This window comes from Abramis brama (assembly GCF_963993115.1).
Source record: "Abramis brama genome assembly, chromosome: 23".
Taxonomy (NCBI): domain Eukaryota; kingdom Metazoa; phylum Chordata; class Actinopteri; order Cypriniformes; family Leuciscidae; genus Abramis; species Abramis brama.
In genome coordinates, this window is record NC_139985.1 from 28,763,446 (window position 1) to 28,784,032 (window position 20,587).

The window sequence follows — 20,587 nt, forward strand, 5'->3', positions numbered from 1 at the left end:
TATATTGAACAAACATTGTATTATTGTTACTGGAAGAACATTTGTTCATAATCCTGCCAGAATGTTAGCCAAAGGTTACGTTCCCTGTTAACTGGATAAAGGAATACCGGCACATTTGGACTTTTTAAGTGATTTTAACACGTTCACATGTTTATGTTTCCTGCAGGTTGACTTCCGGCGACAGTGACCGTTAGCAACAGAATGTGGACAAAAGTTCAGAAATTTCGACTTTATGCAAATTAGAAGCGAATTTCGCGAGCGGCAACCAATAGGAGGAGCTGTCAGTGGAGCTCACGTCACCGTCTCGAGTGCAGGCAAGACAGAGATCCGGAGCGATTCACTGTTCTATGTGATTTGACTGTAGTCTGCAACCACACACACATGGATATAATAAAACAGAGGCATGGAAAAGAAACTATCGACAGTCTTAGTGAGTTTGATTCATACAATGATAGCCTAGTTCGTGTGTAGTAATTTGATGATGCAAGTTTAGCACTGTTGCAGTTCATTTAACAGTTTCCCCTGCATTATCTTGACTATTAGGGACAATAAAATTGATTATTTGTCCAATTTTAATTTATGACAGTATATGAGTGAGTCTAGTAAATTATTTAATCCACTGAACACTGCTGTGGTAATATAACAACATTCTCCAACAGCATGATGTTACTTTGAATTATTTCAAGCCTAATTCCTAGTCAAATTAGAATGATATCTTAGTTGTAAATATCACTTGTGATGGTATTTTCTATAGATATGTCCAGACGTGCAGTCTAGCAATAACATTATAGCGATAGCACTTTACGACTCGCAGTACAGAGACTAGCGACAGTGTGAACGGCAGCGGCTTCGGAGAGTCTCGGCGACGCGATACTATTGACGCGACGCGACGCGGGACTCGATCTCGATCCCGCCTGAACTTCCTCTCACTGACGTCAGGCTCGCCGCTCCGGACACCGCGGAGGAGAAAATGCTGCTCTCCGTTCCTCCGAGGACGGGATTCAACCCCTACAACGGGTACAACAGCAGAAACAGCAAAAAGGTAACGCAATCCGACTTTTACGTGTATTTGACTGTTGCTTTCCAAATCCAGTGACAAATGTGAGCTGCAGTGTCCTTGACAAATCAACTTCAGCTTTCTGTGGGATCATTGTCTCGAGCTGTGGATACACACGCCTCGGGATATGCTTGGTTTTGTTGGGAATGGCGGCTTTCATAAGTTTCTGGCAATAATATCTACATTCGCCATCATTCAAGTCGTTATAAAACCACATACATTAGGATACATCGGGAAGTTTCAGGATTATCGAACTTTGAAAGTAGCCTAAATTATGGGAAAATTTACTTTCCCACCGCGAAGAAGGTCTTATAGATATCGATAGATATGAACCGTTCAAATGTGAGCTGTATCGGCGAGGGATCGACATGTTCTGTATGAAAAGAGGGATGCGGATGCTTTGATGTTTGCAAGTTTTCATCGGTGGGAAAATACAACGCCCCACCCCTCGAAAAACAACCCACCGTGACGCGCGCGACTGTTGCGTTGGAGAGTAGGCTAATAAAATGGGAATAAGTTTCAGTTCAGCAAACTCATTATGTTTACGCCTCTTGTGACCGTCCATGTTTGTTAAAGGACCGAAGAAACTTCGACGAGCAACGCGACGCGACCCAGCTAAATCGCGATCAGCAAAGCAAGCCTTCAAGCGCGCGACGCAACATAGTTACATTTTTAATAAACGAAGCGCGCGCTTGCAGTGTTGCCAGCTTCGTTGTTTTTAATGTGCGCGTTATTGTAGCGTCGCTTAGTAGCCGAGCTGTAGATGGGGTTAAACATTACATAATTCAGGATGTGAATGTTCCATTGTTTCCCTGAACTTAAGAATTTTTTGGGCTTATCAAATGCGACATTTTCTGAATGTCACTCATTCTTAAGACGATAAAAATCAATGCTCTCCTTTCGATATTTCTTGGAACACTTTATTCTAAGGTGTCTTTGCTACACTAATTATACATTTAATTAGGCTACTGAGAAATATTAAGTAACTACATGTATTTACTGTAGGGTTAGGATTAGGGTTTGGTTTGGAGTTAGTTGCGTGTAATTGTGCATAATTTATAGTTATTACTATAGTAACTATACATGTAACGTGTATCTGAAAAAAAAAAGTGTTACCTATTTCTTTATGTCAACACACCGGTATTTTATTTATTTATTAACGCAAGAACAACTTTATAAAGTTATATGTAGGCTATTTAGTTTACATCATGTAAGCAGATAGAAATTATGATTTAATATATAATGAACCTATAATTGTCTGTTTATGTTAATTTATATTAAATTAAGTAATAAGGTATAATTGTTGTGAATGTATTTCACATTCACAGTTTTAATAATGCTAAGAGTTTTGCGTTACATTTGGCAGCTGCTGTGATTCATACATGTATAGCGTTCAGGCAATACATGCATCAGTCCAAGAGTTGTCTGGGAGTTGAACCCGAGACATTGGTGTTGCTGTGCGTCGAGCAGTCGATCGCTTGAGAAGTGGCATGATTGATTTCTGAAAACTGTTGATGATAGGTGTGCATGTGTCTGGAATGTTTACAGTCAGTAAATCTAATGTGTGCACGGCTCATGACGCAGCGAGTGTGTGTGTCGCTCAGTCACACCCAACATAACGTCACTGATAAAGACTTGGGAAACTGATTGTAATTTGAAAAATGAAAGTGAAATGAAATTCTGCTTTCTTTTTCCAAGAAATGCATTAAGTTACAGCAGCTTGACTCTTGTCCACAAAAACTTATTTAAGCTTTCTTAACTCTTTCTCTGCCAGTATTATTTTAAAGGTTTAATGGCCCTAAATATTTTTTGTGGTATGAATATCTGAACATGCAATATATCAAAAGAAAGAACAGACCCTCTGCTTTTAAACATATAAACCTAGTTCTATTGTAGCTTCATGCATTTTTTTTTTCAACACAAGAGATTCATAAAAAAGCAACATTTTGAGCAAAAAAACTACATTGTCAAAACTACATCCAGTTTGCATTCAGACCGATGATGGAGCACAGATGGAGTAGATCGAGACCATCAACACCCCTAAAGCTTCAGTCCTGTAATGTTGATGATTGCATTATTTTACATATGCATATGATTACATATGCTATCACTTGTTTCTGCGTCTTCACCTGTGTTTTGATCAGGAGATTCAGTGCTCTTTCAGGAGATGTGTAATAGCGCCCCCTACCGTATAACAGTGAAAACGCGGAAAGCCGGAAAAAACGTAAATGGCGGTGAAGTGTTTTCTCACAAATGACGAAAATTTTCGGCAATGGCAGGGAAAGTTAATACTGGACTTTACATGCATGCTAATCATTCAAATATCAGTTAAGCCGAGTTTACACCGCAACATGATCTCATTTTCTGTGTTTTTTGTGGCCATTGGATGACACCATGTGCGACAAAGTTTAGAAAAGTTTATTTTTGTGCAAATGATCAGCGTATCTCATCAGGAGCGCACGAAGGAGAGAATAATCTCAGTAATCACAATTTTCCCAATAAAATTGAACTTTTTATATTTAATCAGGTTACTCACTGCAAACAAATTGCCAGCTGTCTGACGTAAGAAGTGGCACGGCATTAGTTTTCTCCAAGAGGACTGGAGAACTGAAGCCTCAGTGGTGTCGTGGACCAGTATAACCCAGTGCCTTTACTGGCAGTGCAGAAAGAGTATGCCTTTCTTCTCAATGATATCATTGTGCATTAATTCTGTATATGAATGGTTGAATGCCATGAACTAAACATTTCATTCCCACAACTTTTTGAGTGCAACTGTTGTGAACTTTTGAATGTAAAGCGCTCAGGTTACACTACATTATAACACACAATGTGCGTGAGTGGATTCGGCCTTTTCACATCTCCAGGTTTGGAAAGTGGAAGTAAACTATAGCTAGGTTAAAAGAGGTACATGGGAGACAAAAGCAAATATCATTTTTGCATTCCCACTTGCTCCAACAACAAAATACGAAAATTCACTATTGCATTTCCATAACTTTCCAAAAGAGGAAAAAATAGGGATAGAGAGAGATCAAACCCAGATATGTTTATGGTCTCACAGATATCTGAAAAGCCCCACAATAAAGTGCATATTAAAATGAAAATGTATAAATGTATCTCCTATTTGAATAGTTTTATGTTTTGGCATAAACTAGAACTTAACTTAAAATTGGCATAACGTTTTTTAAAATTGTAACATGGCAAGTCCAGTGTGGGCTTATATGCCGGAGAACATTTAAAGGTGCCATAGAATGTGAAATTGAATTTATCTTGGCATAGTTAAATAACAAGAGTTCAGTACATGGACATGACATACAGTGAGTCTCAAACACCATAGTTTTCTCTTTCTTATTTAAATCTCGTTTTTGAAAAACACCCCTGAAAAACGGGCGAATCTCCACATAACACCAACTGTGACGAAACCGATGGGATCATTAATATGTACGCCTCTAAAAATTTGCATATGCCAGCCCATGCTCAGTGCCAGGCGAAACTGCACAGCCGAATCATCAGAAGTTCTGCAGGTGAAGAAACAAGCAGGAGGAGGATCATAGGGAAAATGGCAGATCTATCTATAATCTATCTATCTATAATCGGATACCGCTACAGTTTAATTCGAAGTTGTTTAGTTGCTCTGCCCATTTCACCACGGACTGTTACAACAATATCAAGCAGCCAGGCTTCTCTCGGCGTCTCAAACGGACGAAGGGGGCAATTTCAACTAACGTTATATTCCCGCAAGCGGCAAGTAGGGATTTTATTAACGATAATTTACATTGTGTTATCTAGATCCAGCGCGATATTGTTTTTTCCTCGAGAGACATCATGGCTTGCAAACGAGCGAACGAAGCATGGCAGTTGCTCAGTGTTTGGTTGTACAAATGAACACAAAAATATTTTTTTGCTCCTTCATCCGAGCCTCTGGAGAACCAGTGGGTTATGTGAATTTCTGATGTGTAATTGTTCAAATTCAGACAGATAATCTTTCTTTCAAAGTCGTTCAACACTGTTTATGCATCAGTATATCGCGTTGCAGTGATAAGATCTTCATTCACGCGATCAACAGGCTGTCATCTGCTCAGTGCTCATCACTGAAACCTTTTATGTGATGGGAATAGATCTAAATACTTAAAAAAAAACTTCTCATGATTCGTTAATCCCGATAGCTGTAATAGTAAAAACATATAAAAGCTGTAATAGTAAAAGTTTTCCAGATAGCTCTACATGTAATGCCAGATATTTCATATGCAAGCATGTCAGCCAATCACAGCAGTGGGCAACAACACTGAAGTCTCACAGCAGACACGCCCCTTCAAACAGAGTGTTCAAATCAATGGATGAAATCAGGCTAGGAAATATGCCTTTTATTTCTAAATTATAACAAATTTTGATCTAAAAAACATACTAACATTATAAGGGCACCCCAGGAAACATTATAAAATAATAAAATAATCCATTCTATGGCACCTTTAATATATTTCTAACATTCTTATATCTTATGCTTTATATTGTAATTGTTTCTCATTTTATTAAACACTTAAGTTTTTAAGATTAATTTGCATATGAATTACAGTTTGAGTATTTGACATTTTAGTTGTAAGTTTAGTATTTCAGCAATATCAACCAATGTGTTTTGTTGTGTTTGTCTTAGGTTATCTCTATAAAGTTTTATTTATTTATTTAATGATTATAATTACAGACATAGAATTATTAGTGTCCTGCACTCACAGATACTTATGAAATACACATTATTGATATTAAATACCAAGAAAATAGATCATATCATGTTGAATTGGGTTTATTAATTCTAAAGTTCTTATCAATATCAGCCAGTTTCATCACCATATTCTAGTAAACATAGTCTCTTTGAAGGGCTTCTCAAATAGCAGTGTTTCATAATGACCTTTAAAGCAGAAACACACTCAAATAACTCGAAAATGGAACATTTGATTGGCTGCAAAATATAACAGTAAAACAAGCATTTGCTGTGAAACATTTCTCTCATGGTTTCTGTCTGTTGTATTTCACAATAAAACAAGTGACAGCTAAATAACCTTACTAACATTTCCATATACTTTTGGTATATTCAGATACATTTTAAACTGGTAAACAAATATATCTTATGTAAATTGTAAAATTCTATGTAAGCTTTATACAGATCTCTCACCATAGCTATATTCCCGAGACACATTTCACAACACTATGGCTGAAGTGAACTGTGATGTTAGTGGTGAGAAGAGAACGCTACTCCCATGACTAGCTGAAAACATTTGGCCGTATCCCAGAGTTCATGTGCAGGTTAAGTGCAGATGTGGAGAATTCCAGACATATCTCGACCATCTCTCTTCATCTGTCTCTCTGACCCGATCTCTCGTTCCTGTACCTGTGCCATAAGAGTAAACAAAAGAGAGAACACAAAATAAACACGAGCCGAGGGACGAGAAAAGGCTCTTTGTGAGTGGGAGGCGATAATAGATCCAGATGGCAGAAGGTTTTGAATTACCACATTGCCTTTAAAATGACGCTCCTCAAAACTACATTTCCCAGAAATCCTATTTCTGCTGGGGCTCTTGCTGTGCTATTGAATTCTTGAATGGCGGCAGTTTTCCAAGCGTTTTGTTTTCCAAGTTTTTTTGCAGGAAAACTGCACACTGATGCATTTCGGCCTCAGATATGTCAGGTGATTGTAAATTGTAAGAAATGTTGCTGTTGCTGTATACATTGAATCATTCTAAGCAACAATTTGCTATTGTTTTACCTGTAAAGCATTCATTGCTTGAGAGAGTGAGCACATTGAAGGAAAAAAGTCCCCTTGTTGTCAATCATTTTATCCCTTAAAACTCATCTTTGATCACCAAAATTACATATTTAAAAGTTTTTTTTCCTTGAAAAAAATTCTTAATGCCTTAAAATATCTTGAATGTAACTCGACACCCTTGCCTCATTTAGTATGCGCGGTTCTATGAATATGCAAATGAGCCCCGCCTCCACTCACTCACTCAGCTCAGAGATCCACTGGTTGACGATCACACGTTGATCTGATTGGTTACAAGGTAGTTTGTGACGTCAGAAACACCAGCGATTTCAAAGCGTGTTTTTGAGACTGTCTTTGGTTCACTGCAGTTTTAAGGAGAAAATACTCAGCAATGCTGTCGACTTATGAATTTACACATGGTTTGTCTTAAAGCACATTAAAAACACCACATAGACACATAAACAACATTAAAAGCTGGATTTTCACCACGAGGGACTGGAAGATTCTCCAGTCTACTCTATACGTTTAAATTGTGAACACAACAACAAATGTAAACACATGCTAAATATGTATTGTGGTTGAAAAGGACTGACAGATGAATGAAAAGGATTGATGAATGTGATATTGTTGTGTCGTTTAATTGAGTTTAATTCTGGATGGATCTGTTGGTTTTAGGGTAAGGGGATATTAGACCTGAGACATCATTTGATTAGATATTGAAATATGATATACTGTAAAATGTTACATCTGCATCATTTCCATGAAATAAATCTTTAAACATTAGAGCTAAAACTATAAAGGTCCCACTAACTTTAGGTCTCAAAAATTAAGAAAGTCCAAAGTTTACCTAAAAAGGACAGCAACAACACAAGAAGTTTGTCCGCTTTTAAACAATCCTAACCCTATCCCTATCCCTACCACTAAACCTAACTACACATAATAAGTTATCCCTTAAACTCGAGGGAAATGATGTGTGCGAATAACACTGATGTAGAAGCACCTAACCCTGACCGTAAGCCTAAACGTGTCCCTCAGATCTGATTGGTTGATTGAAATGTTGTTGCGGGATCAATAAAGATGTTGATCCAGGAACATGGTTAAATCTGGTTCAGGTCTGTGCCATCGGCTCACCAAGTGTTTTTATGTGTGTTAAAATGAGCAAAAAGTTGTTGTGCGTTGGGATGCGGGAAATCCAAAGTGTCGAGAACGACCTCCGGCCTATCATGGGATATCAGGATGAGAGTCACAAAGAAATCGGATAGCTGAGACTAATGGGTTTCAGGACTGAAGTGTGTGTGTGTGTGTGTTTTATTCCATTAAAATCTAATTGAATAAAGATTTAAAGCGAGTTCACTTTAGCTGAGTATCAGTCTGACGGGGGAAATGCGTCAACCGGTAGATTTTGGTAGATTTGAATTTAGTATTGGCTGTTGTATGCATTTATTTATTTTATTTCCCTGTCTGTTTCGATTAATTTAGAGACAACATTTAAATTGATGAAATATGAAACAATTCTGCATGAAAAATAAAATGACTTTGACAAGCATCGCAAGTGGACTACAGGAAAAATGATTCAGTAACACTTTACAATAAGGTTCATTATAGTTCACATTAGTTAATGTATTAATTAACATGAACTAAAATAACAATGAGCAATACATTTGTTACAGTATTAATCTTTGTTAATGTTAGGTAATAAAAATACCGCTGTTCATAGTTTATGTTAGTTCACAGTGCATTAACTAATGTTAACAAATAGCCTTTTTAATATATTTCATATTAGTAAATGTTGAAATTAACTAATAGATACTGTGAAAGTATTGTTCATTCTTAGTTCACGTTGACTACAGTAGTTAACTAATACCAACTAACGAAACATTATTGTAACGCGTTAAAAATTGTGATATAATTTAAAATATGTTAACACTTTACCATTACATTTACAGTTTCTGTTAACATACTCTAGTCTAGTTGACATGGAGTTACGTAAGGGTTAATGCCCGACGAGGTGTCCATTATCAGGTTTTAATGGACGGGTTAAATTGGTTTCCTTGGTTACGCCTGACGGTTTATTTAGGTGTACATTATCACTTTTTAACGGACACCCTGCAGCCAATCAGAATCGAGTATTCACCCAGACCATGGTATAATTATAGTTATTGAATGTCTAAAGTGGACTGTCGTGTTACCAAATATATTGCATATTATTAGCTAATGTTATTAATTGAGACCAATATTGTAAAGTGATTGAGACCGAAAATGTATTATTTTTGGAAGAGCTGAAAATGTAGACCAAGAGAAGATAAGAGACGCATGGCGAGCAGAATCAGGTTAACGGATCGGCGTCAGGTTTCCTCCGCTGAACGCTGTTTTACGTTACACACGGTAATGAAGATGCGAGACAGACAGCGAGAGTGAGACGAGTCTGATGTCTCCCCGGCTGGAGGAATGTGTATGAGAATGAGTGTGTGTGTTAAAATGGCTCTTTTTTTATAGCAATGCAAAGCATATAAACAAATTGTCTGTAAACTGAAGCAATTAAGTTTGATAATTGTCATTTTTGTTCATTGCAGAACTACAGTGCACAATTTAACTTTATTTAAATACAGAATATGTGTCTATGTGCAATAGCCATATTATTACATTTTTATTTTGAAATGTGACAAAAAGACAGAAAGCTTGAGAGAAATTGTTGAAGTGTGTGTTGATATTTCCACTGTATACACATTAAAACTGGTGTTTGAGAAGCCCCTGAAATATGCTATTTTTTCTGGTGACAAAACTGGCTGAGCAGTAATCACTTTAAAATTAAGCAGTTAATAAGTTAAATCCAATCTGATATAATTAGTATTTTTAAGCATGGATTTCATGAGAATTTGCTGCTCTTTAGTGGTTTACAAAGATGCAGTAGAACATCAACACTGAATAAAAACGATTGATAACCATGTGCAGTAAACAATATTGTTTTCAATTAGACAAAATACAAAATAATGAGCAACCCAACCCAATTAATATATATTTTCTATGTGGAATAATATAGTAGTAAATACTGGTGAAACTCAAAAAATTTGAATATTGTGCAAAAGTTATAATTTTGATGATTATGGCTTATAGTTTATGAAAACCCCAAATTCAAAATCTCAGAAAATTAGAATATTACATGAAATCAATAAAAAAAAGGATTTTAAATGCAGAATTGTCAGCCCTCTGAAAAGTATAATCATGCATATGTATATAGTTATATATACTAAATATATTAGTTTCACCTTTTAATTTGAATGACTGAAATACATGAACTTTTGCACGATATTCTAATTTTTCGAGTGTCACCTGTATATGTACTATAAAAAACATACTATTATATTAGATGTATTGCTGTTAATTATAATCAAAACATAATTATTATGTGTAATTTCACATAAAATTCTAGATTGCAGCTTTAGTTTGGCATGTTAGCATGTATAGGGTTACTGTCGTGTTTTCACTACACACAGCGATTCAGTTCAGTTTACAGTCTGGTTTAATTTTAAGAAAATGTATTTCCAATGTGAGGAATTATCAAAGTTCAAACAAAGAATTCCTTTTTTGATTGTAATTTTTCAAGTGTAACGAAATGACCAATGTTATTATTAATTGTGTAATATTTGTTGGAGTATTACTGGTCGCTGTTGTGTGACTGTTGAATCTCATCATGCCGTAAGTTCAGTCAGGTGTTTGTCTGCTTACAATTGTCACGGATGGTAGTGTTAATAAAGCGCAAAACGAAGAACTCAAACAAAGAATAGTCTTCAATCCAATAATCCACAGTGGAATCACAGGGAGCAACACAACCACTTTAATCACAAAAACGACAGGGAATAAAGAACAGACAGAAGTCAGGGATTAAATACACAGGGAGAGATCATTAACAGAACAGGAACAGGTGTGGGGTTAATTTACAACCAAACTATAGGGACACACAACACTGGCAAACGAGCACGGGAAAACACAGGCAAACGAGCACAGGAAAACACAGGCAAACGAGCACAGGAAAACACAGGCAAACACAGGCAAACGAGCGCAGGAAAACAGGCAAACGAGCGCAGGAAAACACAGGCAAACGAGCACAGGAAAACACAGGAAAACAAAGGCAAACGAGCGCATGAAAACACAGTCCAAACGAGCACAGGAAAACACAGTCCAAACGAGCACGGGAAAACACAGGCAAACGAGCGCGGGAAAACACAGGCAAATGAGCACAGGAAACCATGGGAAAACACAGGCAAACGAGCACGGGAAAACACGGGAAAACACAGGCAAACGAGCACAGGAAAACACGGGAAAACACAGGCAAACGAGCACAGGAAAACACAGGCAAACGAGCGCAGGAAAACAGGCAAACGAGCGCAGGAAAACACAGGCAAACACAGGCAAACGAGCACAGGAAAACACAGGCAAACGAGCGCAGGAAAACACAGGCAAACGAGCGCAGGAAAACACAGTCCAAACGACCACGGGAAAACAGTCCAAACGAGCACGGGAAAACACAGGCAAACGAGCGCGGGAAAACACAGGCAGATGAGCACAGGAAACCATGGGAAAACACAGGCAAACGAGCACAGGCAAAACACGGGAAAACACAGGCAAACGAGCGCAGGAAAACACAGGCAAACGAGCATGGGAAAACAGTCCAAACAAGCACGGGAAAACACAGGCAAACGAGCGCGGGAAAACACAGGCAAATGAGCACAGGAAAACATGGGAAAACACAGGCAAATGAGCACAGGAAAACATGGGAAAACACAGGCAAATGAGCACAGGCAAAACACGGGAAAACACAGGCAAACGAGCACAGGAAAACACAGGCAAACACAGGAAAACAGGCAAACGAACACGGGAAAACACAGGCAAACGAGCACAGGAAAACACAGGCAAACACAGGAAAACAGGCAAACGAACACGGGAAAACACAGGCAAACACGGGAAAACACAGGCAAACGAGCACAGGAAAACACAGGCAAACACGGGAAAACACAGGCAAACACGGGAAAACAGGCAAACGAGCATGTTACAGCAATATGCTTCTAATCTGCTATGTTTTCTCTGTTGCGGATGAGGTGGAGGAGCAGGTGTGTTGACTGGCATATAGTTCATGGAAGAGAAGGAAAGTCATGCGTCTTTTAGGAACATCCCAAAAATCCTTGGAATGTAATTGAGCTCAGGGGCCCACAGGACACACACACACACACACACGTAGAGAACAAACAGGCAGGAAAAGAAAAGGAGGTGAATTCTGCGAGATGTTTAAGGAACAGGCTTAAATCGGGACGCTGGGCTTGAGGATATCCGGAGTCTTAATTAAGACCAGAGGAGCCGATAAAACACACACGTTTCTGTGTCAGCCCTCATTGTGTCGGGCTAGACTGGGACATGGGATCTGAGTTCCTCTCTGAGCCATCCGATCGGAAGTGTGTTTCCTCTTCTCACACCTAATATGGAGTTAGGCGAACAGTTCAGTTAACTAAAAATAAGAAAATTAAGGCTAAATTAAGAGAACGGGAGCTTCAAATCTGCTTGAGAGGAAGCTTGCAGAAGTGCAGTTCAGTCTTCTCTACATCTGTTCTTTCTTTCAAGCTTTGTTGATCTAATTTTACAGTGATTCTTGCAGAAGACTCGCTGATCATCAACCCTGAGAAAAACACCTCAAAAGTCACTATAACAACACTATAATCGTTATAATCATGCATCAACGTGGGGTTTATGATTAATGTGTATTGGCCCTCTTAAATTTGTTGAATGCTGCCAAAACTTACGTAATATTTTTTAAACAAGCCAATAAATTAATTGAACATCTCACCGTTGGGTATTTATGACTAGTTGGAGCTTATCCTAACTTTAAGAGGTTATTTACAATGATTTTAAAGAACTTTCTTTTCAGGAATTCAAATTCCTGTTATATCTTTAAAACAGTCTTAAGAAAAACTCTTAAAAGAGTATTATTATTAGAAAAAGTATTCTTGACTGTAGTCAATAATTGTATCCCTTAAAACTCATCTTTGATCATCAAAATGACATATTCAAAAAAAAAAAAAAATTCCTGTGATTTTTTTTAATTTTATTCTTGCCTTAAAATAGCTTTAATGCAACTCTGCACCCTTGCCTCATTTAATATACTCAAAACCATGAATATGCAAATTAGTCCCGCCTCCACTCACTCACACCAGCTGTACAAGCCGATGTATCAGAACGGGAATGCGTTTTATGTATCACTCTCTACAACGTCAGACACATAGCTGTAATTAATATGATTAGTCTTTTGCTTGACTATCAAACGGCTAATAATGTGTTGCTAATGTTACAAAACCATGTTCCCGTTCGCATCTCAGAGTCAGACAGCAGCCGTTTAACAATCAATATCCTTAGAAACGCTTTGAACAACTCAGAGGGTCAGTGGAGAAAAACATATACTTCAACATAACATCATAATATAGGCTACATCATATACATAATTCACCCGCTATATTGCTAAATGTAACTGATTTTTCATATCAACAGAAAAGTATACTGGGATAACCTGGCTTCTCTTGAAACTTCAGTTAATGATATGATGTGATAATGATATGCTAAAGCCCACACGTTGACCTGATCTCAAACCTCTAGAATCCCATTCTGTTAAAGTCCCCCTGTAGACAATAATTGTATCCCTTAAAACTCAAAATGACATTTTTAAATGTTTTTTCCTTGAAAATAAATTCTTAATGCCTTAAAATATCTTGAATGTAACTCGACACTCTTGCCTCATTTAGTATACATGTCTCTATGAATATGCAAATGAGCCCCGCCTCCACTCACTCACTCAGCTCAGAGATCCACTGGTTGACGATCACACGTTGATCTGATTGGTTACAAGGTAGTTTGTGACGTCAGAAACACCAGCGATTTCAAAGCGTGTTTTTGAGACTGTCTTTGGTTCACTGCAGTTTTAAGGAGAAAATACTCAGCAATGCTGTCGACTTATGAATTTACACATGGTTTGTCTTAAAGCATATTAAACATTAACAACATTAAAAACTTGATTTTCACCACAGGGGGACTTTAGTAGAAGATAAAAATAAGAACAGTTAAAAGTTAAGAATGTTCTGTGAATCCAGAACCAGAAGTCACTGGACTGGTTCTTATTCAGTCCAATAGCTGAGTTATTTTTTCTCTTCTTTTTTTATTTATTAATTTATATACTGTATGCATTTAGATGTTCATTGATATACTTTGCCCTGCCACATGTTTTCAGAGGTAATAGTTTCATAAAAATGCATTTTAATGAAATATCATGCAGATTGTGCATTGGTGAATTGTGCACAACAGGAACCATGCAGGTTTATCAAACTTAACTCAGATAAACCTTTGATTCTGAAAACCATGGTAAATGTTGTGGTGTGTCAGTCACCAAAGCGACTCCAGTGAGTTTACTTCAGGTGAATGTCAGAGCGTGTTAACGTCACTGGGTTTCAGAGGACATTATTACACATGCACGTTCTCAGAATACGGCAGGAGTTCCTTCAGAAATTAAAGGCATTCATTTCAAAGACATTGATTTTTATATGTATGTATATATATGTATGTATATATATTCTTGCATGGACTAGGTTGTCCAGTTGACCAGGCTTTCTGGAAAAGTACAGTGGAAGAACACCATATGTTTGTGTGTGTGCATAGAGTTGCAAAATTCTAGGATTTTTGGGGAAAAGTTGGAAACTTTCCATTGGAATTAATGGGAATAAACTGGAAATTTGCACAATTGCAGGTTAACCTGTAACAGGGAACTTAAATGTTCATCTTGCAGAATAATCTTGGCAGAATAATGCAAATTCAGTTGAGTTTCTACCCTGCACACACGCACACACACACGCACACACACACACACACACACTACTGACTGCAGGGCTATTGAGGACACACCCCTCAATCTGCTTTCATTTTACATCTGGAATGGGAATCATAGGGAATAAGTTTATTTTATTCAGCTTTATTCATGCTTTTTTGATGAAAGAATCGATTAAAGTTCTACTCACACATACATTTTTAAGTCAAAAATTTCATTTTTTTTTATTTATTATTAGTTGCCATGCATATTGGCTTAAGACAAAACAAAATGTTTATATTGATAAATACTGTATATGATGCAGCTTAACTTCCCATAGAAAGTTTTCCGAAAATGTTTCTCCCCTTTTGTAACCCTAGTTGTGTTACCTATAAGTTATCGAAGTATTGACACCAGTTTTACAGTAACATCACCCATCGTATTATCTCTTATTAAAGTCCCACTGAAGTGCCTTGAAATGCGCAGAATTATTCAGTGTGTTGACGTAATTCCCACTGAAACAGGAAGACAGGGCGGGGCATATCGATCAGCTCCTCCCCTTTTTTAAAACAGCCAATAGAGTTTTAGTTTGAGCCGTTGAGCTTGGTAAAGCTGCAGTTTCTTCCTGATCTCTAACCGTTTCTCCTCCACATCGCTTTAAAACAGCATTCTGATGGATACACAACTATCTACTTTAGTTATATTCGTTGTAGGGGTGGGCGGTATGACCAAAATTCTGTTTCACGGTATGACTAATTTTATTTCACAGTAACGATATATTTCACGATATTATAGTTATTTATAGTTATTCTCGAAAAATCGACAAAAAGGGCTTTGTATAATAAACAAACCCAAAAACTTTAGAAATGAAAAGTTCTACTTCACTGTTTGAATTTTCTTTTTCTTTTATTTGGTAAATTATTTCTTTGGTAAACTATTTTTTATAGCTATATATATAGCTTCGCATTGAATCGAAGCAAGATTTTATCAGCTGTTTCAGTGGCCAATTGTTTGGAGTTAGAAATATATAACTCGCGCTGCATATTTAGTAATTTTGCCTCAGATACAGGATTAACATGTTATACATTTGCTTCAAGCAGGTTGTTCATTACCACGGCAACCGCTCGCGTGTCATGCTGAATGCGAGTTTCGTGTTTAAAAAGTAACTATACATAAAGAGACAGAAATGCAGATAACTATACATTGTTTAAGGTTATTTCTATTCGTTACGATATTGATATATAAACTGTTGTTGTCAAGTAGCTTCATGCTTTCCCCGTTGCGATTGTGCACTCCTCTAAACTGTAACGTTAGCCTACGGGTGCCGCACTGCTCTAGTTGACTGCTGCGCCTTTCCCCCCGAAAATATCACGTTAACAACAACCCTTTAGAAAACGGAATTCCTTTGTGGATCCTCTTGATCTGCTTTCTCCATGTTTCTTTGACAAATCTCAGTGTCTCATGCATGCGAGGTAACCACGCCCACTTATTTACATGTCGCGGTATCACGGAATAAAAAAATCTGTTACGGTTGACATTTTCTACCGTGGTAACGATATATACCGTCATACCGCCCAGCCCTAATTCGTTGTTTTGAAACAGCACTCAGGTGCCATAGCAAACACAGGACATATAGAGTCACATTCTGGTTGTTGGTTAGGGGTTGTATACAGTACTTCTTATGTTACTTTTGTAACATGGACAATAAATGTTTATAAGCTTTTACATGTCACCATGCTTCCTAGCCATTTATGCTTAATGATAACAATACGCATGATGACGCATTTCTGAGAGTGTTACCGTTCGGTTTACGACTCCCTACAAAGGTCTTCAATTCAGCTTTATGAAACCTGCAGAAACCCTGTAATTGAACTGACTCATATGACTATGGTTTTCTCTGATCTTTGGGCTCTAACTGTTGGCAAGGCCACACTAAAAGTACTTTGAAGCCGTTCCCCGTGTCTAATTATTGTAGTATTTGTTCATTGATCTGTGTTTTTTGGCATCCGTGTTCTCTGTGAGTCATTGTGGATGTTGGAGACGTCGTGGTGCGAGTTTGATTCAGATAATGGATTTGAACCGCTCTGAAATTGCTTAAAGTATTCATCACCCTTGAAGTATTTTTAATGAATCAACAGACATGGATCGGCTTGAGGTTCTCTAGAAACTTTTAAAGCGCAAGCGAGACGGGCTCACAAAGGCAGGACGGCTGATAATTAGCAGGACTGAAGCGGGTCCCCGCCGGGCCCCTGAACGCTTGATTTGTGCTGCTGGATCCTTAAACTAGCAGGCCGTGATCTATAACCCCTCTCGCAGTCAGATGTCTGTAATTGGACGCTTTATCCTTCTTTGAACCCCGTCAAGAGCAAATAAGGCAGCCGGAGCGTTTCCCAGAGTGATAACACACAGGGAGTGTGGAGCGTCACATGGTAAAGCTGTGAGAGATGAACAGTTTGCTTAATGTGATGTTCTTTCTCTACTATTTTCATGCAATCTTCCTGCAAATGTCTTTTGTTTTCAGAGGGAAAGCACATTCATTTCTTTTGTAGTGCAGAACGGCTCATCGAGTGTGTCGTAATGATTCCCACGAGACTCTCAGACCAAGCCGCAAAAGAGAGATAAGTGGATCACGACTTCCATAATATTATGGATTTTGCATCAAGCTTGTAGTTGAATCTTAGTAATAAATATGAATATATTTCTTTTCTTTTTTTGACTTGAAAAAATAGGCTATATATTTTTTTATTTTTGAAATATCTAACCTGACAATTTCCACTTTTTTCCGTGTGGACCTGCCAGGACCTGCCATTTTTACCGATTTTGATTTTCTGAGAACTATAATTGACAGCAAATACAAACAAAAATCTACTTTTCTTCAATGCAAAATTTAATTTTCATTAAAAAAAACAGAAGTAAAAAGTCTCTAATAAAATAAGAACAAATAAACTATAATTGCAAACAACAGCATAAATAAATGCATTTGAATAAAGCGAGCTATGAAATAAACATGGCTTTATGTTTTTCAGCTGGGTCTGACAGTAAGTTAGTATTCCGGTAAGAAACACTACAGAAATAACAGTAATCAAATGTAAAATATCACTGGATAGTCTTAATTTTAAAGATGAAATACAGATTAATGCTTACAATTAAACTTACAAAAGTTATCCAGTCAAGAGCAGCGAGTGATTTTCTTTGTCTTTTGTTCTCAAAACTGACTGTGTTTAACTGAATACTTGCCCAGACGGGCATTTTGACATAATTTTGTGTGTATTTGACCGTTTAAGCGCAGTAAGCCACTCATTTTGGTACTTGCGACTCTCGAGCTGTTTGAGAGGCGACTTGTATAGATCACTAATGCACATGCTTTAGTACGAGTGCGAAACCTGCAGGAATTAGTCAAATTATGTGCAATACAAGCACTTTGTAACAGGAGCGAATGAGACGAGTGAGTGAGAGAGTTTCCTTGCCGCTGGAAACAAAACGGACCGGCTCGGATTTAGAAAGAAGTGAAACAGACCGGCCGGTTATGCTGAAAATCGTCTGATTCCCGTTCCTGGCCGGTCGATCGGTGCATCTCTAATTATATTTCACCTGCAACAGCATTGTCAACTTTTATAAAGATACGTTTGGTCATTAACATGCAGAACACGCTGACTTCAGCTTTGAATAGCAGTCTATTTGCCATTCAATGTTCACAGACACTAGTCCATATCACAGTTTTATTAGTGTACAACCCTTATTTTGATTTATTCATCCAAAATTTGACAAGTCTTAAATCTGGAAGGCAGTTGTTTCTCATGGGGAACGTAAGGTATTTTCGGCATTTACAGGGTCTAGTCTGTGATTTTATTGCCGTCCGAATCCAGAATGTCAGGGTTTTTCTCCCACCACCAGCGTAAAAATCCCCAGCCTACTGTTTTTTGACAAACACCAAGGTCTCGCAGTGATTTACTCCTGCCGAATCCACATCACTGAGTTTACTAGAAGAGATCAATAAAAAATTCAGGTTAAATCCTGTTTGACCATTGCAGAGCACCGTACAATAACTCTTGCACTTAGGATGCATTTCATTGATCAAGCCTACACTTTTATTACTGAAATGCTGGAAGAACTAATATTATTACATATCACATATGTATTATTACAAATCACTGCTCAAAGGAGAAAGAGAAGAAAAGCATGCACACATTTGAAATGTGCAGCATTTATATACATTAAAAATATAAACCAAGCAGCTTTATGTTTACCTCATGTAAATAAGAGGCTTTATTAACTTATTTCCGCTAATTTCCACATTTTTTAAATGGCATTCATCATTTTGAGAGAAAATACAAGACAGAAAACAATTTTAACTGTAGCGCATCTGTCTTCCTATTTTTAAACAGGAGATTAAAGGTCCCATATTGTACACCTTTCTGAAGTTTTATTTTAGGTTTTGATGTCCTTTAGAATATATATTTGCGGTATAAGTACCAAAAAACATCTCAATATTTTTTTACAGCTCCTTTCTCAGGAGCTCTGCCAAGAACAGGCCGATTTTGGCCTGTCTACTTAATATTCACGAGCCTCTCTTCTGATTGGCCTGTTGTTTTCTGAGTGACCCACCATTGGTGGGGGTGGAGACTGAGTAGTTCTGTCATCACATTTATACGGAAGTCACAACGGCTGGTGAAAAGGCACAGCTGCTTTATGCAGGCTGTGTGCATGTGTCTGTGGATCGACTGTTTTGAAACTGATATGGTTGTTTCATCGCCCCTAGACCTCAGTTATCATGAAAAACCCCAGGAAATTTCAGTTTTGACAATATAGGACCTTTAAATAACCAGAAAATAAATAGGATATTATTTTCCTATTGAAGTAAATATGAATTTATTATAATTAATCCAAGCATATGACATTTTATGTACAGCAGACAGTCATGTGACTGACCACGTGAGCAGCGCTCTCCCGGGTTCGTAGGATCACAGGACTCATTTTTATCACTAAGAGCCATGCAAATTTATTTTTACAGACGTCCACATGAGAAGCAATTACCGTCTGAATAGGGCTCTCGATAGTGTTTGTATTACAAACTCCATGTGGTTTTGACTTCCTCAGTGTGTGGTTTCTGAGATCTGATCACAGCGTATCCAGCGCTGACCACTTGTGATCACCAAAATTGTGATTGACGAAAACATCTTATTACAAGGTTGAAACGATGCCCAAGTTTCACTTTTCCCTCACACAAAGCTATCGTGTGGCTTCAGAAGACATAGAGGCTTTGGGATGTTTTTTTTTGTTTTTTTGTAGGGGTGTAACAATATATCACAATACAAAAATGCAAAATATGTATCGTGGATAGTTCACCTTAAATGAAAATTTCTGTGTGAGAAAAGATTCAAGTTTACAGAGTTTTAGTGTCAGTACTACATTAAACTACTATATATAATGTTGAATATAATGTATAATAATGCAATGGTGGAATATTTGTGGGTCCTGCTAATGGCCAATGTCTGATGTTACCAGTAAAAAGTGTCCTACATTATTATAAATATATCTAGTCAGTGACAGTGAAAGCATGTTCGTCTAAAATAATTCTGTATTTTCAGCTTCGGAATCATGAATATTGTTATTCTGGTGTCTCTATTGTCCTGTGCTTTGGGTTTCAGCACCAAGTCCAAGCCTGTTCATTTACACAATGTAACACCAAATTTAGCTTTTTAATTAACAGTTCATTTTTTGTTAACCTTTTACATATGACTTGAAGTATGTGTGAGTTCAGTATCGTGATATGTATCGAATAGGGATGTTAACGATTAATTGACGATCGATTAATTGTCGATAATACATTTAATCAATAAAACGAATCGACCGTGGATTAAGCAGGTTCATGCGCGTGTGTGCGTGCGAGCGCGCCGGAGTTACACATTCATCATGAATATAAGTTTGCGTGTGCATTCTC

The 20,587-nt window shown here is 37.5% G+C and overlaps 1 protein-coding gene across 1 annotated transcript in view; it reads left to right on the forward strand.

The window, feature by feature from the left end:
- Positions 1–321: 321 nt before the first annotated feature.
- The window catches only part of rbms2a (RNA binding motif, single stranded interacting protein 2a), a 57,863-nt gene continuing 37,597 nt past the window's right edge, over positions 322–20,587 (forward strand). The window contains exon 1 of the mRNA XM_084100467.1: positions 322–1,042. Coding sequence (XP_083956593.1) covers positions 971–1,042 — 72 coding nt within the window. The 5' untranslated portion in view covers positions 322–970. The remainder of the gene's footprint in view (positions 1,043–20,587) is intronic.